At 38.9% G+C, this 22,638-nt stretch overlaps 1 protein-coding gene across 1 annotated transcript in view; it reads left to right on the forward strand.

Moving 5' to 3' along the window:
* The window catches only part of LRP2 (LDL receptor related protein 2), a 176,753-nt gene that overhangs the window by 85,941 nt on the left and 68,174 nt on the right, over positions 1–22,638 (forward strand). Inside the window, exons 21-33 of the mRNA XM_059878126.1 lie at positions 258–539; positions 1,507–1,749; positions 2,800–2,919; positions 3,541–3,657; positions 5,690–6,067; positions 7,218–7,466; positions 8,553–8,761; positions 9,637–9,821; positions 10,936–11,164; positions 11,796–11,970; positions 13,524–13,646; positions 18,247–18,413; positions 19,136–19,279. Of these exons, the coding sequence (XP_059734109.1) occupies positions 258–539; positions 1,507–1,749; positions 2,800–2,919; positions 3,541–3,657; positions 5,690–6,067; positions 7,218–7,466; positions 8,553–8,761; positions 9,637–9,821; positions 10,936–11,164; positions 11,796–11,970; positions 13,524–13,646; positions 18,247–18,413; positions 19,136–19,279 (2,621 nt within the window). The remainder of the gene's footprint in view (positions 1–257; positions 540–1,506; positions 1,750–2,799; positions 2,920–3,540; positions 3,658–5,689; positions 6,068–7,217; positions 7,467–8,552; positions 8,762–9,636; positions 9,822–10,935; positions 11,165–11,795; positions 11,971–13,523; positions 13,647–18,246; positions 18,414–19,135; positions 19,280–22,638) is intronic.

Raw genomic sequence — 22,638 nt, forward strand, 5'->3', positions numbered from 1 at the left:
TGAGATAATTTTAATGTGTAAGAATTTCTATTCAACTCTACTTACTTTAAGCATATGGGAGGAAAAACACGTTTCGGCACTTCTCTGTATTTAAATTGAATGTGTCATTTGGCGTGTTCCTTTCCAAGAAGAAGTCAGTCTCTAATAGTGGGTCTGACAAGTATTCTTTCCCATTCATTTTTCGTCACAAACCAAACCTGTGATCAACCTAAAAGGACTGTGCTTAACCGCCGTGTTTGGGGGCATTGCTTTTTCAGGGTCTAATGCCTGTAGCCGGCCCACCAATCCAAACGGCGACTGCAGCCACTTCTGCTTTCCAGTGCCGAATTCCCAGCGGGTGTGTGGTTGCCCCTATGGAATGAGTCTGGCTTCTGATCATTTGACTTGTGTGGAGAATGCCTCCCGAGAGCCGCCGGTGGAGCAGTGTGGCACTCTTTCCTTCTCCTGTCACAACGGCAGATGCGTGCCCCTTCAGTATCGCTGTGATGGATTCGATGACTGTCTTGATAACAGTGATGAGGCTCAATGTACCACATCTAGTAAGTAGCTTATACATTAGTGATACGTCCTGTGATATATATATAGGGAGAGGTGCACTTTAAAAAAAAGGCTTAGGTTATCCCTATAGGAAAAAAGGAATATGTACTCTAAAGGCTTTTAGAAAGCTAGACAATGAATATTATTCATAGATAATGTTACAGATGATTTCTAGCATTATTTGGACTATCCTCAATAAAACTTTTTTCTGACATTGGATGGACATGCAGAGTCACTGCATTTTGGCCTCTCCTACCCCAAATAAATGGGATCTAATCTATAGTACTGGAGAGAATGGTATCATGGAATAAGTGTTTGCAATAATAGATTTTGAAAATCTCATGTACTGTATTCCTTTTTCCTCCTGTAGGTGAAAAATGGATTATGGCTGAAATGGTGATTTTAACCTTTATAATCTTTTGATGGTAATCCAATTTATAATAAATACTATTGTGAAAGATTAAAAAAATCTCAGCAATTTCTATCAAGGAGACATTAAAGGAAAGAGAAATGACATTTGAAAATAAAAGTGCTCATTTGTACACTTTTGAAATTTCTAAAGGTTTATTTTGTTTAGTTTTATTTTGCACTGTTCTTTTTTAAAAGTGCAGATTTTTACATAAATGTTTTATCAATTTCAAATGAGCCATATGATGAGAGGAAGCATAGCTTAGAAGCAAAGGATGGGCCTTACAGTCGTGACAACTAGAGCTTTGGTCTTGGGCAGATGCCTAAGCCTCTCAAAGCCTCAATTTCCTCATCTGTAAAAATGCAGATAATTATATGTACCTGGCAGTATCCTTGTGAGGATTCAGAGAGAAAAAAGATATGTAAATAATAGTTGCCAAATAAATGTCAGCGAATGATGATGGCTTTCACATTTTGTATAATGCTCCCATTGAAAGGTAAGATCTCATTTAAAAGGCTATAAAAACCAATGTCTTTACGACCAATTCGTTTCTATTGTAGATGCTACCTGTTCACCTTTAGCATTTGAGTGTAAACGCGAAGGACACTGCATTCCCTCAATGTGGCGCTGTGATGGAGAGGACGATTGTCTGGATGGCAGCGATGAGCAGAACTGCCCCACTCGAGCACCCACTTCCTGCCGTGCTGATCAATTCACCTGTGACAATAACTTCTGTATCCCAAGGAGCTGGGTCTGTGACACAGATAATGATTGTAAGGATGGATCAGATGAAAAGTCATGCAGTAAGTTTTGAACTGATTTCTCTTGGCTGCTCAGCCTAGTAAATAGATTTGAACCATGAGTAGGCTTTGAGTACTTTCCTTGAATGCTCATATAATTTTCATTATATCTTAGCCACTTCTATTCCATCTGTCAACCAGTGTATTAATAGGCTGTAAAAGCAAAGACATGGGAAGTCTTGCTAAATATTTTCTATGGAAGCAAAACAAGGACTGTCTTTGATATTTAACTAATATCCCGATGGAAACTGGAAAATAAAAATCCCACAACTAACTGTTCAGATATTTAAAACAATTGCCCTTTCTAAATCATATAAACACACCCAGATGTTTAGCTACTGGTTTTTCTTTTTATTTATACAGGCAAAAAGACAATAGAATAAAAAGGCAAAGAACATTTCAATTTCATTAATCTTACCCACCTGCACAGAGCAGGTGCAGAGTTCCCCGGACTAAGTTCTGTTTTGGTTGCATGATTTGGCTAGTCCCTTTTTTTCAGGACTAGATAAGCTTTAAGATCCCATCTAGCTTTCACATTCTGTGAGACTATATTATGATTCCTGTTTTGAGTCGTGGAGGCAGCCCTTCTGACCCTAAGGCTATGTCTCTTCAGCCAGCTAGGGTCCTGGTTTTGAGGATAGTTCTGCTTAGGCTTTGGATTAAATTCAGTTATCATGATCCAGTTAAATCCAGTTATCATGTGGACCATGCTCCATGACCACAGGCCATCCTGTTTTGTGGGCTGGGTTTCATTGCTTAGCTATGCAGAAGAGTCTTGGACTTTATAGTATTCATGAGGTGTAGTCCAAAGCAAGGCCATGATGCTTATCTTCTACGTATGGTCTGTTTTTCAAAGTATCCTCACAGTTTCTGACTCTGAAACTGTTTTCAGTTCCTCTCTCCAAGAAGGCGATCTGCCTGATGTGCAGGAATTTTGAGCACACATACAACTGAGATAATTTATGTATTTCCTAAGCATTGTACAGTTTGGCTCTGGTACACATTGGACAAGAAATAAACTATTAACTTGGTTTTGTTTTTGGATGACATTAGATTATACACAGACATGTTCACCTACTCAGTTTCACTGCCCTGATCACCGATGTATTGCCCTAACTTTTGTCTGTGATGGGACCAAGGACTGTGCTGATGGGTCTGATGAGATTGGTTGTGGTAAGTACATTGTTTTATTTTTTTAATTAATTAACTAATTGCTTAATTAATCCATTGAGGTTATAAGTCCATAACTGATTTATATGTTTCAGGTGTACAATATACTAATTAACATTCAAAGATTAAAATCATTTATAATTGTAAAATATCAGCTATATTCCCTTTGTTGTGTAATATATTCCTGTAGCTTATCCCTATCTTACCCCTGCCCCCTTCCTTCTGCTCACTGTTAACCACTTGCTTATTCTCTATGTCTGTGAGTCTGTTTCTTTTTGGTTATTTTCATTAGTTTGTTTTAGTTTTTAGATTCCACATATAAGTAACATTATATGGTATTTGTCTTTCTCTGTATGACTAAGTCCATCCACGTTGTTGCAGATGGCAAAATTTCATTCTTTTTTATGGCTGAGTGGTGCTCCATTGTGTGTGTATATCTATATCTATATATATCTATATATAGATATATATTTTCTTTATCTATTCCTCTGTTTATGGCCAAATAAGCTGCTTACCTATCTTGGCTATTGTAACAATGGTTTATTTTTATTCATGATGTTTAGAAAAATTTTGATGTTCAGTTGTTCCTTGGCTTAATTTCTAATATTTTTCTCTCATTTTCAGTAATTAACTGCACTGCTTCTCAATTCACATGTGTTAGTAATGGTCAGTGTATTAGCAAGACATATCGTTGTGATGGTGTTTTTGACTGTGATGACCACTCTGATGAGACAGATTGTCGTAAGTACCATATACCTAGCATGTTTCAGGTGATGGGGTCATTTCTTATTTATCAGGATTGCTCTTCCCACAGATTTTCTCTTAGATAAGCTAGAGGGAAGGCAGCCTAATTAACAAAACATTGTCTAAGGACCACAGTATTGATTGTATAGGAAAATCAAATCAATATCACCAAATAGGGATAAATTGTGAATCAAGTAGTTATAAATGGGCACTTTCAAATTGTCTTTTGAGTAGGTTAAATATTTGTCAGGTATTTTGCTTTTCAGTGTTACCTGCGGCATTCAAAATTAGTGGGTTTCAATGAGGTTTGCCATATATAAAGATATTTTAATGGTTTCTTTTAAGTCTCAATAGGGAGGTCACATCAAGCAAATCATTTGTTTAGTATCTGCTAACATGTTTCTGTGGTCTTTGTTCTGGGAGTCTGATAGAAAGTAAGAAACAAAGCAAGGCAGATAGTTATAAGGGCTTTGTAGAAATGATACAGATAAAATTCATTGAAGGTTCCGAGAAAAGAAATTTTTTGAGGGTTCAAGGAGGACTTCATGGACTATAAATCTGATGGACCTATGAACTTCACAGGCTGTAGACCTAATAATGGAAAGGATTTGTTATTGCCATTTTTATATTAAACAAGGTGAGGTAGTCATTTGTTTGAATGTTGGTGTTTTGGATCATAAAAAGTAGGTTTCTATCAATTCTCCTCCCTAATCAGAAAAGAGGGTTTTCCTGATGGCTCAGTGGTACAGAATCCACCTGCCAATGCAGGAGATGAGGGTTTGATCCCTGGGTCCAGAAGATCCCTGGAGAAGAAAGGGCAGCCCACTCCACTATTATTGCGTAGAGAATCCTGTGGACCGTGGAGCCTGGTGGGCTATAGTCCCTGGGGTCACAAAGAGTCGGACATGACTGAGCTACTATAACAACAACAATCAGAAAAGGATGGTTTAAATCTATGGATAAAAGAAAATATAAATTATAAGTGTGTACAACACCCAGAAATTCTTAATCACCAAAGTTTCTGTTTCACATTGAAAACATAGAATTCTTCTCTGGTGGTCTGAGGTTAAAGTGCCATTGCCTCTGGCTTTCTATTACCTTACAAGGTCCCTGGGAGAGAGTTTGGGTTTACTCCTGTGAAATAGGCAAGTAATCTATAAGAACTGCTTGGTGAATAGCGGAAAGTTTGCAAAGAATGGAAGATTTACAGTCATCTTGGCTTCATCATCATCAGTTCAGTCACTCAGTCATGTCCAATTCTTTGCGACCCCATGAACCGCAGCATGCCAGGCCTCCCTGTCCATCATCAACTCCTGGCTGCTGCTGCTGCTAAGTTGCTTCAGTTGTGTCCGACTCTGTGCGACCCCATAGATGGCAGCCCACCAGGCTCTCCCGTCCCTGGGATTCTCAGGCAAGAACACTGGAGTGGGTTGCCATTTCCTTCTCCAATGCATGAAAGTGAAAAGTGAAAGTGAAGTCGCTCAGTCGTGTCTGACTTTTTGCGACCCCATGGACTGTAGCCTACCAGGCTCCTCCGTCCATGGGATTTTCCAGGCAAGAGTACTGGAGTGGGTTGCCATTTCCTTCTCCAATTTGCATGTTACTCCAGGTATTTCTTGACTTCGTACTTGGCTTCATTTAGTATAATTCATTTGAGGGAAAGTGATAACATCCAAATATATGAAATACATGAATTCCATGTCACCATAGCTGTTTAACCTCTATTAAATTCTCTGATGATTATTTATTATTTAATCCAAAGTTAGAAACACAGGAAATATAATTTTCTTTTGACTCAGGGACTTCTATCCATTGTACATCCGTTTCTTTGTTATCAGATCCATTAATCAGATCAGACAGAGAAGACAATCATTTTACATGTTAATATTACATCTAAAATTAATATTTGTCATAATCATTATTAGAAACTCACCATTGATCCAAAATGATTTCTTCTGAACCTAGGAGTTATATAAAAGGGATTATGGATCACATTTACAAACGCATTTTCCCCATGCTGTTCTCTTAGCAACCAGGCCTCCTGGTATGTGCCACCAAGATGAATTCCAGTGCCAAGAAGATGGGATCTGCATTCCGAAGACCTGGGAGTGTGATGGGCATGAGGACTGCCTCCAGGGATCTGATGAGCACAATGGCTGTCCCCCCAAAACCTGCCATCCTTCTCATTTCGTCTGTCAGAATGGAAACTGCATCTATAGAAATTGGCTCTGTGATGGGGACAATGATTGCGGAGACATGAGCGATGAGAAGGACTGCCCTACTCAGCCTTTTCAGTGTCCCAGTTGGCAGTGGCAATGCCCCGGCCATAGCATCTGTGTGAATCTGAGTGCAGTGTGTGATGGTGTCTCTGACTGCCCTGGTGGGACAGATGAGTCCCCACTTTGCAGTAAGTCTCCTGACCACAGTTTACTGGCCATGAACTCATCCTGAGCAGGGGCCAGCTGCGTGTCGTCATTGTCACAATCACCATGTAGTTGTTGAGGAAGGAATCTCAGTTCTCTGAATTTCAACCTGTGTAGGGATAGCCCTCATGGAATTCAAATAAATCATCACTGGGTAGTATTTATCATTTAATCCTTTGCACCCGGTTCTGTGTTTTTACTTCATTAGATCATCAAATTAAATTTGGTTCTGTTGGATAATGCGCTCATAAGTTTTTCTAACTTTCATATTTCCTAATTTCAATCAGAACTTGCCACAAAATGAATAAAGTCCAGGGAATTTGTGTTTGCTGTGATTAAAATCCTGTGATTGGCATATCATCCTAATTACTGTCCTTTCTTTCTTTGCTCTTTAATCGATGCTCACTCTCAGATGAACCCTAGCCAGGTATGACTGCAAAGTATTTTAGGTTCTTATGATTTTATTTGCATTGCATTTGTGCTGAAAATGTCCTAATCATTTAGACTTACTTCCCCTTCTGGTACATGTTTCATACCATGACTCTTATAAATAAGAATACACATGGAAATAGAGGATATTTGCATCTACAGGCAGATAACTATCTTGGGTGCCTCGGGCATAGTCATTTTAGCCCTGAAAGTAAGGATGATCGTATGTTAGTTTCTCTATGCCCTCTAGTCTTTCAGTTCTCCTTCCCCTTTGTAAACCTTTTAGCTCTGTTCTTCAGTGTCAAAGTCTTATCTTCCATATCTGTGTAGGTATAAGAATGAAAGAAAACAAATGGAAAGTAATTTAGGTCTCTTTGCAAGCTTTACCAATGACAGTTATGTTTCTTTATGTTTAGTTTGTATTTCCTCCACGTTTCTTTCATTGCACTAAATGGAGTTATATTAGAAGGTTGTAGTGAAGAAAGTGGTCCAAGTCCAGTGGATGTGAAAGGTGGTAAATCCTTAGGCAAGTCAGAGCACTGGACAGCCTATGGACCTCATCCATGTGGATTCTGCTCATAGCTCAGACTTGGGTATTGTGTTGAGGGTGACGTGAGACTGTATGACATGTAATGTAACAGAGTGAACCAAAGAAGCAAAGATTGCTGACTTTTCCCCTTCGTGATTTCTTTTTCTTTATTCTAGACCAGAATAGCTGCTCAGATTCCAATGGTGGTTGTACTCACCAGTGTATTCAAGGGCCTTATGGGGCCCAATGCCAGTGTCCATTGGGATATCTGCTTGGCAATGACTCTAAGACCTGCGAAGACATAGATGAATGTCGTACTCCAGGCTTTTGTAGCCAGTACTGTTACAACATGAGAGGTTCTTTCCGGTGCTGGTGTGATTCAGAATACACGCTAGATGCTGATCGGAGGACTTGTAAAGCTACAGGTAATGAAAGTGAGCTAACTCCAGCTAGTTTAACAGGCATACTCCACACACCATCTTCGTATAATGCCTGATGAATTAAATTCAACCAGTATTAATTCTGGGCTTCCCAGAGGGTGCAGTGGTAAAGAATCTGCCTGCCAGTGCAGGTAGATGTAAGAAACGTAGGTTCAATACCTGACTCAGGAAGATCCCCTGGAATTGGAAATGGCAACCCACTCCAGTATTCTTGTCTGGCAAATTCCATGGGCAGAGGAGCCTGGCGGGTTACAGTCCATGGGGTGGCAAAGAGTTGGACACGACTGAACACAGCACACACATAGTATTAATTAAGTTTCTCTGACATGAAAGTGTTTGTACTATGTGTTAGGGTATCGATGTGGCTGCTTTAAATAATAATAATAAATAAATAATACTAAAACCAAAGAGGCAGTTTCTTCTTTTCAGGTAGGAGTCTGGAGGGTAGAGGGTTCGGGGGTAAAAGCTGGTGTGCCTTCCGTCCAGGGATCCAGTGATCTTGCTCCAGAGTTTGCCAGCTCCCAGGAAGTATGAAAGGGGTGAGCAGCTTCCTTTTAAGGATGATCCCTGGAATTTGACACATCATTTGTGTTTGCATTTTATTGATGGAAACTTAGTTATATAGTCTCTCCAAATTGAAATGGAAATGGAGAAACGCCTCTAGCTCTTAGGCCCTGTGCTGTGCTAAAAGTTGGCATAATTTAATACTAAAAAGGAAGAAGAGAGAGGACATGGGAATGATTAGAAATCTCTGCCACAGCTGAATGCGGAGTACAAAATAAGCAAGTACAAAAGTAACTATAGAAACAGGAAGAATGCAAGAATAGTTCACTCCAGGTTGATAGATAAACACTGAAGTGTAATTCAAGGATGAAAGACATTTTGAAAGCTTACTTTCGGTACTTGTGAAAATCAGCTATTAAGGTAACATCATTCTTATAGGAGTTTTTGTTTGTTTTTCCCCATTACTCTAGTTTGGAATGGCATCTTCTTTCTGTTATCAAAGGTATTACATCAAATATTGTTGTTTCTCCCATAATCATTGACACTTTGTATTTTCTTCCTGGACAGAATCTGAAACTCTGTTACTGGTGGCGAGTCAGAGCCAGCTTGTTGCTGGCAATATGACCCAGAATGGGTACTTTGTCTACCCAGTTATCCAACATGGTTCTCACATTGTGGCTGTTGATTTTGATTCAGTCAGTGGTCGTATCTTTTGGTCTGATGGAACTCAGGGTAAAATCTGGAGTGCGTTTCAAAATGGAACAGATAAAAAACTAGTAAGTACATAAGTACATATCTACTGGCCTTTGATCTGACTAGTTCCCCAGTCTCAGGTCTGTTTGCTGTTAATCACCAGTGAGAGAAGGTCCTACCCTATCTTAAGTGGTTCTCATGTCTCCCTCTGGGCCATCCATACTTAAAAGCCCTGGATGTTCCTAACTCCTATCTAATGGGATCTGAAGGGAGAGACTTGAATCTGAATACCAGGTTATACGATACAGAGACCTCATTGCATCTTGGAAGTCCCTTCTGCATTTTTTTTTTTCCTAGTGGATAAAAAACGAGACACAGGGGAGGTTGCTTTTCTTTCTTTTGTCTTTTAAAATATTTTTAAAATTTATTATTTCTTTTCTATCTGGTTTATTATATAGGATAGTGAATATAGTTCCCTGTGCTATACAATAGGACCTTGTAGTTGAAGTTGCTTTTCTTAGCTTTAATTCAGTTATGTTTCTTGATCAGTATCCCAGAGTTTCAATTTCTTCATCCTTGGTGGTTATGTTTCCCCTGCCCCTTAGAACTTTATTTTGTAATTGTTGGCTCTCAATCAATAAAAGCATTACTTTTGCCATGAGAACACTGTAAAGTTTCATAGGGTGGCCAACTTAGCAAATGGATACAGTTTTTATTTAACTGAAAAAATTCTGAAATCAAAACTCCACACTAATCCAACAATAGAGTATTCAATTCTATACAATCTTGTAGATTTTCCCTAGAAAACCCTACTGTTTATACATGGGAAGACCACATTTTCTAGTCCTTACATGAGAGCATAGGACAAGTTAGATGATACCTTAGTCTCAATTTTCATTTTATTTCTATGTTTGGATTATTTCTTGAGAGTTCACTTATTATTCACTTTCATCTTTAGATACTTGACAGTGGTGTCAGCATGACTGGAAGTATTGCAGTAGATTGGATAGGACGCAATCTTTACTGGACAGACATTTCCCTGCGAACAATTGACGTCGCGAAACTGGATGGGAGCCATAAGACTGTGCTGATTAGTGAAAACATAACAAATCTAGGGGGACTAGCAGTAGATCCCAGAGCTACGTAAGACATTTTTTTTTCCTTAAATATCATGTTGCCTTAACATTGTATGAGAAGAAATAACAGTAACGTGATGTGGCTAATACTCATATCACAATATTTTAAATGATCCCTTGTTTAGACATCTCTATATAAATGTTAGCCATACAGCTAGTTGTTGCTGTCTTCCTTTATCCGAATAGTCCTCTTCATAAAGTACACAAGAGCAATTAATTGTTCACTTAAAGATCATGTTACTTTTTAGCTTTCAAGTATATGATGAAGTCTCTAACAAATGCATGCAGTAAAACACTTCATATTTATACTGCAAAAAGCCAGATTTTCTTGCTTTAGTTTCATATTGTTTATTACAACTTCCTTTTAGGTCATGTAAGGAGATTTTTTTCCTCCTGGCCCTAAAGGAAAGAAGAAATTCTCTCATGCTTAGAAATCTTTGAGGGCTTCTTTCCTTGAATTTCCTTAGATTGTCTTCTTTTTTTTTTTTTTAATTTTATTTTATTTAACTTTACAATATTGTATTGGTTTTGCCATATATCAAAATGAATCTGCCACAGGTATACATGTGTTCCCCATCCTGAACCCTCCTCCCTCCTCCCTCCCCATACCATCCCTCTGGGTCGTCCCAGTGCACCAGCCCCAAGCATCCAGTATCGTGCATTAGATTGTCTTCTGCAGGAAGATGAGTTAGGCAAATTATGTTCAATGCAGTGCAGATGTGCTAGATATTATAAAGTATTACACAGTAGTGAAATTTATGATGAATCTGATGATGAATAAAGACTTTCTTAAAAATGACAGGGTAGATAAACAAGGACAGATGGACTTTTCTAGATCAACTGTATATGGATTGTACAGAAGCACAAATCAGCATTGAGACATTTCAGTGTGTCACACTGTACTGCTTGTTTTATGAACGTTATAAAAACACCCAGATGGCTTGTGATTGCATTATGATTGCAGTTTTGCTTTTTGACATAGTAAGCTCTTGCATATATTCTGAACTGGAGATGTGTTATTTTAAGCAGAGCATAAACATGATATTCTATTATTTAAAATGACAGTTATTTTCCATGTAGAAATGTGTCCTGTCCAACTGGTAAGTCGTTTCTTTCCACAGTGACCGTGTGATGTTCTGGTCTGACTGGGGCAGTCACCCTCGCATTGAGCGAGCTAGCATGGATGGCAGTCAGCGCACCATCATTGTGCAGGAGAAGATCTACTGGCCCAATGGATTAGCTCTTGACTACCCCAACAGGCTACTCTATTTCATGGATGGCTATCTTGATTACCTAGACTTCTGTCACTACGATGGAAGCAATCGGAGGCAGGTGATAGCCAGTGATTTGGTAAGTTGGTAGCAAAGAAAGGAAATTAAAGTAAGATCATGGTTTAGTAGGAAGCATATGGAGTAAAAGAAAAGTAAGAAATTCACTTCTGTGTCGTAGACATCCAGAAAATATCAACAGGAAGGAGGGCCGGTCCATCTTTTTTCACAGAAAATCATTATTCCTGTTCATGGTCCAGGAAGGATTAATAGCTTGCGTGATTTAGTTGATCTGTCATTTAGCTGATGCCAATCTGTTGTTTCCTCATAAATAATGATTTAATTATATGTAAATTCCTCAATGAAATCATAGTTTGTTGCATATTTTGTATTTTTATTCAGGAAATCCTGGTGAAATTTATTTTCACAAGTTAAATGGGAAAATGAAGAAAAAGTATATTTTACTAAAGAGCTTTTGAAGCCTTCAGAGTAAAGATGAAGGCTAAATGACACAGGTCCATGAAAGTATTTTTAATTTGTCAGTGGGATGTAGGTCAAGAAGTATGTTTTTTTCTGTCTCTTGAGAAAGGATTTTGCTATGTCTTTGTTAAGTTAAATGCTAAAGGAAACCATCTTCTTGGGTAGGTATCCCTTCCTACTTTGTTCATCTTAGTTTTTATTTCTAGGTCTCATTGTTCTCTTCTGCTTCACAGATTCTGCGCCATCCTTACTCCATAAGTCTTTTTGAAGATACTGTGTACTGGAGCGATCGTGCTACTCATGAGGTTATGAAAGCCAATAAGTGGCATGGGGGGAACCAGTCAGTGGTGATGACTCTTCACCAGCCTCTTGGCATTGTTGTGGTTCATCCTGCAAAACAGCCAGTTTGTACGTGATAGGCATATCTTTTCTGGGTCTAGCTTGGAAAACATTGATTCTGGGAATGTAAAATGTATAATTTTGCAGACCTATTTGTTTGGACAGTGTATTTCCATGATTTCTATTTATCATGGAAAACACAAATCTTTTATGTGTTTACATACTCAAAGTCTCCCTGGTTTTTTTCTCTCACTTACTCTTGCCACACGGGGCTTCCCTGGACTTCCTTTCGGTACAGAAGCATATCCAGCTTCTTCCCATCTCTGAACGTCTGCCCTGGGATGCTCCTTGCCCAGATCTCTGTCTGAGGTGCTCCTTCTGTTACTCTCAGATGGTCCTTTGTGACTTCATTCTCTCAGATGGCTCTTGACCATCCTATCGAAAACGGCTCTCTCTTTCATAATTCTTTTGTTCTTTGTTCTCACATTCTAAAGTCACACGGTTTATGAGTTTAGTTCTGGTTGCCTTTGTTACAATAACGGCCTCATATTTACAGTATTCCCAGTCTCCTGCATTGGCAGTTGGGTTCTTTACCACTAGCACCACCTTGAAAGCCTGTTTGGCTTTACTAGTTTTTGAGTGAACAAATGGATTACTGCATCTAACAAAGTGTATGTAATGAAAATATATAAGATCTAGAGAATATCCTATCAGCACAGGATACACACCAAGTCTCTTTACTTCAAGGAGTAGAAACACAACAGAAAGATGTCACCAATAAAAAAAAGAAAGATTATTACCTAACCAGAACTTTCACAACAGTAGATAAGGTCACATAGAGAACACAACCTGGTTTCATTTAATGTAAAAAGATCTTTTTGGGGTCAGCCAAGGAGACACATCTTATGTAGCATCAAATTTCTACTTCTAAGCTCTGGATTACTCAGGGACTGTTTGTTCATACTCCATTTATAGACTGGATTGGTCTGTGACCTTGAGTAAGTCATTCTTCCCACTTATGCCTCTTATGAACCTTATGTTGAAAGATGATGTTAGGGAAGGGTGAAGTAGTTAAGGGCAAAAACCGAACTAGCCAAGGTAACTAAAATATTTGTGTGTCCAAATATCAGAGACTTCTGGGATTACAATTTTTTAATCAAGATGTAATTGATAAATGACATTGCATTTGTTTTAGGTGTGCAACATAATGATTGGATATTTATATATATTGTGAAACGATCAATGTGAGATTAGTGAACATCCATCACCACATATTTTTCTGTGATTAGAACTTTTAGGATCAACTCTTTAGTCTTCATGCTGTACATTACATCCACAAGACTTCTTTATGTTGTAACTGGAAGTTTCCACCTTTTGACCACCTTCACACTTTTTGCTACCTTGCGTTCCCTGCGTCTGGCAAGCACCAATCTGTTTTTTATTTTTTGATTTAGATTTCATATGAAAGTGATATCATTATACCCTTCAGGTCTGTCTATGTTGTTGCAAATGGAGTATTTTCTTCTTTTTTGGTGGCTGATTAATATTTGATTATATGCATTCTGTTCACTTTAATGTGGGCAGTTTTCCATTCACCCTGTTTTCTTCTCTTTGTATTACAGCCTCAAATCCGTGCAGCTATACCCGATGCAGCCATCTGTGCCTGCTTTCCTCAAAGAGCCTTTACTCCTGTGCTTGTCCTTCTGGGTGGACTCTTGCTCGTGATTCTGTGACTTGCGTGAGAGGTAGAGTATGTCCTTTAAGTACGCTCTGAAGGTGGAACTTGACATCGAACTCTAAAGCACTTGGTGATGGCGAGTGTGTGTGATGTTTCCTCTGATCAGCAGATATCTGTGGGGTGTGTGCCGTATGGGGTGAGTTAATTGAGCACCATAAACAAAAACTGATTTACAATCAACCATATACAGAAACTCCATTACAAATGAGTTGTAATTGAAATATAGTTTCTATATATGGAGCCAATATTATGTGTGCCTGTGGTTCAGCATTTTTTAACCTCACATTTTTTCTTACCTGGTTATAGGCAGTCAAGCTGTGATAATGGGAAGTTCCAAATTCTGCATTTAGAAATAAAAATTATGTATATTTGTGGATAGTTTCATTTTTAGGTTACTTATCTCATTTTTAAAAATATTTATTTTTATTTATTTGTTTGGCTGTACTGGGTCTAGTTGTGGCACGTGGGATTTTTTAGTTGTGAACTCTGCAGCATGTGAACTCATAGTTGCATGGCATGTGGGATCTAGTTTCCTGACCTGGGATCAGACCTGGACTCCTGCATTGAGCATGTGGAGTCTTAACCTTGGACCACAAGGAAAGTGCTTCCTATTTCATTTTTTATTCTCATAACCAGTAGTAAATAAAGAGTGTTACAGTATGGGTGTTCTGACTCCAGTTTCAGTCCCTTTATTATTTACTATTTTATGGTGCTCTAAAAATGAAACTTTTCTTTGTATGAAATACTTTGAGTGATTATTTCAGCAATTTATTCTTCATCTCATCCTAGATATCTTCCTGGGTTGATTGAAGAGTATGTGAGTATTATACTAAGTACTTTAGGGATCAAGAAAGGAAGGATAAGATAGAGTCAATCCACAAAGGGAATTTCTAAGAAATCATTTGCCTTTGCTTAAAAATCTAAAGAGGTAGTATAAGCAAGTTTCTTTCATTACTCAGTGAAAAGGAGTAAACATATTTTCATCCTGATAAAAATGGCTGTGGACAAGTTAAAAGTAAATGTTTAATGGTGAAAAATTCCTAAATTAAGAGAAAAGTAGTCTTAATTCTAGAGGAAAATTTAGTTTTCAAAAGGAAAATATATTCCTGAATCCAGGAAATTTATGGCATTTACAGGTTATACAGATGCAGGGTTACTGAACATTGAATTCCATCAGCATGTAATATTTTGCAGTGATACTTTTGTGATGAAAGATTTTAATTATTGGTAATGCTTACAAAGGGATTGGCATTTGCAGTGTTTCTTCAGAGATTTATTATGAACCTAATCCTTGTTGACATTGTTTAATTTACTGTGTCCTCAGAGTCTTTCAGCAGAAGATTAAACGGGGCTATAGACATTCTTTGTACAAAACATTCTTTCACCACACAAAGATTGTTGAACTGTGCGTTGGGGATTGGTGTCATCTACGTTTCTATCTGATAGTGATTGATAAGTGTCAACCCTAAAAAAATACCTTTTTTTATTTCACAAATAATTCCACTAGTGGTTTCCCATGGACTGATTTTTACTGAGGTGGAACTTTTTCAACATTTTCCAACAGGCTTCTGAGCATCGGTTGGGTTACTGAGTCCTAATATATGTGAACTAAAAAAAAAAAAAATTGCTTTTTTTCAACAAGAAGCTTAGAAGACAACATTCATAGATGAAAACAGTTTATTTAAATATTTGATCACCTTTAAAATTTTGTCTGTACAGTGTCTAGAATATCTTTGAAAGTTCTTGTATAAGATTAGGTGAAAAAGCACAGATTGTTTAATATTGGCTATGTATTCATAAAAGCATGCATTAAAAAAATCTGGAGGACAGGATACACAAATGTCAATAGTGCTTACTGTTGGGAAGGCAGATTAGGGAGTATTTCTATTTTTTCCTAATTTTATGTTATAAAATTTTAATGGGAGAGCTTTCTCTGTATGAAATAGTTTTTTTCTTGTTTATCAAATATGTTCTTCAAGTGCCAAAAAGCCCCCCAAACTCAAACCATCTTCCCAGCACCCCCTAATATTAAGAGCTGCACATCCAAAATAGGGTTGTATAAGGTCTGACTCTGGGAGGAGCTATGCTTGGGAGTCATAAATGCCACCTCTTAATGACAACATAAATTTTTCATTCACGACTGTTGTCTTTTCACTTCTTTGCTCTGCTAACACTAATCTTAATTCTTAATAAGATAATGACATGAAAAATAAAAATGAAGAAATTTTCATTTCTCCTGATCTCCTTTCCAGCCAACCCTAGATGCTGCTGTGCCTACTCTTTCATGGCCATGGTCCATATTCTTTGTCTGGCCCCCCAGATTCTCAGTTCCTTGAGGATAAACCTGATCCCTTCGTATATGCCCATGGCACACAGCATCACTCAGTGAATGTTGAATGGATGACAAACCTTTCAATATCATTTTTTATTTTCCATTCATGTATTTTTCACATGTTTATGCCTTTACTGATGTGTAGAGTTATAAAATTAGTCCTTTTTTCTTTGCCACAGAGCACTTTTCATGCACCTTCCTATGCCACCTGCTGTTTTGGTGGTCACTTCTGCCAGTGCAGCGTTAAATGATACCCCACCTCTAATCTATGGCCCGCAAATGTTCATTGGTTGTAAACCCTCTCAAATGCAGTGAACAGATGGAGGTCCTGAGACCTATCCCTAGGGAGGAGAATTGGCTGAAGGAGTAGCACTGGAGGAAGAGCTTATTAGAGGAGGAGTCCGGGAGGCCCATGTTTGATGGATAAGAGATGAAGATTTTTCAGCCTTAAACAGTGCTTTAGTTAACAATTCTTCCAATTAAGCAAAAGAAAAATTACCCTAAAAAAGAGCAGAATCAGATTTTGAGTAAGTAAAAATTCCCCTGTGAAATTGAGAAATATTTCTTATTTCTCTGAACCAATGAGCATTTATAATATATAATTAATTAATCATTAAATATGATCTCAGAATAATTTCAGGGTACATTTGAAACTCATAATTTTTAATTTCTGTATTTAAATCAAATGAATTCAGGAGTGATTTGATATTCAATAAATAGTACCCAGCATGTACTTTTTGCAGAATAGTGATTAAGAACATAGGTTTTAGAGTCCAAGTGACCTTGGTTATTTTGCAACAACAACAAAAGGCTTTAAGGAGAGAAATTCAATGAACAAGTATTTGTTTGCTGCATATTGTGTAGCATGTATTCTCAATAAATGGGGATGGCTATTTTGATTTATTGCAGTTGTTCAGAAAAGAGGAAAAGCAGCTGAGCGAGGCAAGGTTTGGGAGTTAATCTCATTGCATTGTTTCCTGCAAGAGTTGCATAGCTGTGGGAGGCTCCTTGGCCTCAGTTGCTTTTGAAAACAGCATTGCTGGTTGCTGTGAAAGACTACATGCTATACATTGTAGTACTTTTCAAGAAGAGTTGCAAATTTCAAATCTGTACTAGGTAATCAATTGAGTCAATTCATTTCTCAGTAATGGAAATGCCAGGAACAAGGAAAAGCTAATCGAATGTAAAAGAAAGTAAAGAAAAAATTGTCAAAATAATCCTGCTGAAGATGCAAAGCTTCCGGAATAATCAAAATAATGCAAACACCATTTTTAGCCCATGAAGATTATGCAATAATTAATCATTTTATACTTTGTCTTAATAGGTGATATATCTTACATGTCTTAATAACACAAACTCACATTTCAAAGTTTTCCTTTTCTCGCAGAGGAATGATAATAAAACCCCACTCATGAACTTTATTAGTTTTTTCATAATGCGCCTATAGTCTGGAGAAGATGATCTCTGAAAAAGGACCTCATTATCTATTAAAGAGCCTACATAAAGTGATAGTTTAAATAAGATATTATGAAGATGTTTAAATTGCAATATATAGATACTTTTGAGAACTTCAGAAGACACTCTACATATTTACTTATCTGTCCATCCATTTATTCATGTATGGGGTCAATCAGTTAGCAAATATTTATTAGACAACTATTCCAAGCTCTGGGGACATAATAGTGAGTAAATTGGACGGGGTCACTGCCCTTTGGGAGTTAGAATCTAATGCAGAAGATAGACATTAGTCAAATAACAGTTGGTGCAATTATAAATTAGATTTACTTAGTAATTAGACCCTTTCATAAACACTAGGCAACACTTTGTGGTGTTATTTTCTAAAAATACTTAAAACTAATGAACTGCCATTCACCAAGAAGAGACTACAAATTTTCTTTTGCCCCAAAATGTGAAAATCCAACTCTCTCTTGCCTGAGTCATTCTGCATCTAGAAATGGGAGAACTTCTTGTCTGTGACTATCCAAACATGGATTAGCAGTGTGAGTAAGGAATTAATGAAGTGTAAGGTAAATGCTGATCTACCTTGGGTGATTCCAGAAGTCTCGTATGTGAAATTGGTGGTCTGGTGACCCAACAACCCACTGAAACCCAATGGAAAACCCTGAATTTTCTGGTGAAATATCTATCATGCATTATAATTATTGCCATGTTCCTTCAGTGGCATTTTATCCTATCAGATGGTAATAATCCTTTGCCTTCTGTTAGTCTAAATATCTGGGATATAATTTTGAGTGATATTCTGTTATTTTCACAGATGATCAAGCATTCCTAATAGTTGTAAGAAACAGTATAATTTTTGGAATTTCCCTTAATCCTGACGTGAAGACCTTTGATGGGATGGTGCCCATATCAGGGATACGCAATGGTTATGATGTTGCAGTTGATTATTCAGAGCAGTTCATCTATTGGCTTGAAAATCCAGTAAGTTTCGAATAACATTCCAAGTATGTAGCTTGTTCTTGAAGAGCCTACCTTCACGGAGGCCTTCTTACATTTTTGCTTGCGGGGGTCGGGGTGGGAATGACCCAGACAGAAATTAGTTCAACGCTAAGCCTTTTTTAATTCAGTGAGGGATGTCAATGGGAAGTTGGCCTGGAGCAAAGACCCAATAATAAACACGTTTAAGCCCTTGGGTGCATTTATTCATTCATCAAGTATTAAGTGACTACTACTTTCCTGCAGTGAACTGGCTGCTTCCAACTGCAGAGTACATGCCAAGAGGAAGCAGTAACCAAGTTTGCTCTTGAGCTTTAATCTAGTGGAAGATATTAGACTAACATAAGAATGATCTTCAGTTAAGACCAAAGGCAATAATTCCCTAAGGGAATTTCAGGAAAACATCTGATGTGGCTGCTGTGGCCTTCACTCAGAATCTTTGTCTTTAGGAGAAAAGAGAACATTCCTCCAACTTCCTTCCCACTGGGACTCTTTCTTTACCTATTAGGGAAGAAACCTGTGAGAATGGGGAAGGGGCAGGGAGAACATGAATGATTCAGTGCTGCTGGCATTGGTGTTTTACCTAGTGAGCCCACCCAGTGGCCCTGGCATTTTGCATTTCTTCCATGCATGAAGTATCTTAAAGCAACTGCAGTGAAGAAGCTGTGGCCTTGAAACAGCTCACCACTCCTCGTCTTTCTCACTAGGGTGAAATTCACAGAGTGAAGACAGACGGAACCAACAGGACAGTGTTTGCTCCTCTGTCAAGTTTGGGGGCTTCTGCGAGCCTGGCCTTAGACTGGCTATCAAGAAACCTTTATTTTACTGATCACGTGACTCGATCAATTAAGGTACTAAGTCCATAAAACTGTTGATACAAACACTGGTTTCTGATTCATGTAAAATTTCAGGAAATGCTGTCATATGGAGGAAGGAAAAAGGGATATTAGTATTAGTTCTCTGAAGACAAGGAGAAACCTAAAAATTGAAACTTTCTACTGTGCTATTTTGTCTCCACCTGAGTATCAATGGCAGCCTGTTAATAATTTAATAAATAAGAATTTATTAAAATATATACAAAGATAAATAAAAATTATGTAATGAATTCAGTGTAAAGGGAAGCTTATAGTAGGCAAGGCCCATTTCCATCATCTTTCCCCATCAAGTATCCAATGCTATTTCAGTTCTAAACCAAATTTTTAGATTACCATTGTTCTAAGATGGAAATCTATGACTCTAACAGTGAAACAGAAAGTAGAAACTTGATTCTGATTCCTTTGATGCTTTCCTTTGTGAGATAAGTGTTCTTTTCACTCTTAATTCCCAGAAGAAACTCTATAGGGGCACAGGTATGAAATCACATGAAGTAACTCAGAGGTAACTTGACTAGTGTTGGTTTACTCCAGTCTGGGATAAGGTTAAGACATGGGAGGGATTATTAATTCAGAGTGAGAATGAGAAGTCCTAATGCAAAGGGGCAGTCTTGGGAATGTGGCTGTAGGGTGACAGTCCACTGCTCTGGATGAAGCATCAGTTAGTACGTCGGTTCTCTTTGGGACATTCAGAAAGATTGATGTTAACGATGAGGAAGGTGCACAGTAGCCTTCCTCAGAAGCCTCCACGGTAGCCATCCAAACCCTACAACATTGCTGAGGGCCAAAAAGAGCAGTAAACGGTCACGGGGACAGGGATATTCACAGTATGTACTCAGTATCCTAATCTCAAGCCAAGTAGAATCACAGCTCCTAACATGAAGGGAAACTTGGAGGCTCATCTGGTTCATGCTCTTCATTTGGTAAGACTGTGAAGCCCACAGAAGTCAGCTTCACTACCCTGATTCCAGGAGGTGGGGTGGGAAGGGGTGGGTGGTCTAACTTTGCCTTGTTATAAACCACAAGTGCAGCAGTCCATCCTGCTTCAACCCCCTTGTTCAGTGACAGAAGGTATTTTGCACAACTTCAACTAAAAATATCACCGGCCCAAGACAAGGCAATATTTACTGCCCAAGACCTTTAGTACCAAACTCACATCCTCTAGAGGCCACTCAGTACAAAACTGTCTTCTTTCCAAATGGCAATTAATCTGCTCCTGTTTTGTAAAGGGGGTCTTCTCTTGTGGACTGATAGTCTTTCAAGAGCAGGGCGCTTGTCTCCTTCATCGGGGTTAGATAGCACCAGTTGAAGAACTGAGTGTGTGCGTGTGTGTGTGTGCATGTGCGTGTGTGTGTATGGGTGAGGCTACTTTAACCATGGAAACTTAAATTGTGCCCCCAGTGAAGCAAGGTCCAGAGGAAAGAAAGCTTGCTCTGGAGTCCTGGCTTCGAGTCTGGCTTGTTTGCTCAATTGCACATTCATTCAGCAAACACTAGTAAACGCTTTCCATGGATCAGTGCCATCCTGTGTGTGTGTTCAGTCGCTCAGTCATGTCTGATTAAAGATCCCGTACAGTCCCAGGACTGTAGCCTGCCAGGCTCTTCTGTCCATGGAACGTTCTAGTCAAGCATACAGGAGGGGGTTGCCATTTCCTTCTCCAGAGTATCTTCCTGACCCAGGGATTGAACCCTAATCTCCTGCATTGCTGGCAGATTCTTGACTAAGCTACCAGAGTAGGAGTAAGTCATGTTGAATTCCAGCTTTTCCACTAGGGGTAGCTGTGTGCTCATTCACTGAAAGCAATTTTGTAATTGAAATGTGAAACATACAGAAAGGCTGTCTGCCACAGAGCTCCAGCTATTCCAAAAAAACAAGGAGACTTTCTTTTGAACCGAAGACATCCTTAGGAAAAGGAGAGAAATTGTAGCAGAAAGAGGCAAATTGAAAAACTTATTTTAATCCAAATAGGAGAAAAAGCTGCTACACAGGAGAGAGAAAAATAGAAAGAGTGAGGGAGAGAAGGATGTGTGTGTTTGTGTGTGTGTGTGTGTGAAAGAGTGCTGTTGCTGCTGCTGCTGCTAAGTCGCTTCAGTCGTGTCCGACTCTGTGCGACCCCATAGACTGCAGCCCACTAGGCTCCTCTGTCCCTGGGATTCTCCAGGCAAGAACACTGGAGTGGGTTGCCATTTCCTTCTCCAATGCATGAAAGTGAAAAGTGAAAGTGAAGTCGCTCAGTCGTGCCCAACTCTTAGCGACCCCATGGACTGCAGCCCACCAGGCTCCTCCATCCATGGGATTTTCCAGGCAAGAGTACTGGAGTGGGGTGCCATCGCCTTCTCCATGTGAAAGAGTGAGGGAGGGAGAAAGATGTATATAGATAGAAAGGCAAAGATGGAAACAAGCATAAATAATCAGTTTGTATTGAAATACGATTTTATAGAAAAGGCTTTGTGCAAATCAAGAGGCGTTTTCTTATTTCTTACGAGTGTTTCTCACCTCAGACTGTCTCAAGTGCATACTAAAATGGCCTGTTTCTATAAGAAACTGCTTCTGGTCCAGTAACGCGTATCTCTCAGTGGTGTTTCACAGTGGTATAACCCTGTAGTTATAACAGTTCAAGCAAGATTGCTTAAAAACATAACAATAGGAAGCCCACAAATCCTCTCTAGGCTTCTTCTTTATTACCTTATGTGGGCATGATAGTGGCATCCATCTCATGAAGTCACTGTGAGGATTAAATCCGATAGTGCTTAATTTAATGCCTGCTGTATAGTGGGTTCCCATAAACAGGTCGATAAAACACACTGACTGTAGTCGTGCCGGGTGCTGGGCAAAGCACTTTGCATGAATTGTCCCATGTTGCTGGGACCTTTATGCAGAAGGGACCATTATCTTCACACTTGACTAACACAGTTCAGAGAGGTGAACTTACTTGCTTCAGGTGCTGTAGTCAGTCATGTAGGATCTGGCAGGGCTGGCATTGGCACACAGGCCGTTAACGTGGCACAGAACTCACTCAAGTGAATTAGATGGTTTGCTCAACTGTGTTTGCAGTGATGGACCACTGGGTGCTCCGGTCCAGTCATCGGGGCACAGGAGACCTGTGGGGTTCCCTTTGGATGGTTCTCATCTTTTTCTGTGGAGAAGGCAATGGTACCCCACTCCAGTACTCTTGCCTGGAGAGTCCCATGGACGGAGGAGCCTGGTGGGCTGCAGTCCATGAGGTCGCTAAGAGTCGGACACGACTGAGCGACTTCACTTTTAGTTTTCACTTTTCATGCATTGGAGAAGGAAATGGCAACCCACTCCAGTGTTCTTGCCTGGAGAATCCCAGGGAC

Source organism: Bos taurus, chromosome 2 (genome assembly GCF_002263795.3).
Source record: "Bos taurus isolate L1 Dominette 01449 registration number 42190680 breed Hereford chromosome 2, ARS-UCD2.0, whole genome shotgun sequence".
In the NCBI taxonomy this organism is placed as follows: domain Eukaryota; kingdom Metazoa; phylum Chordata; class Mammalia; order Artiodactyla; family Bovidae; genus Bos; species Bos taurus.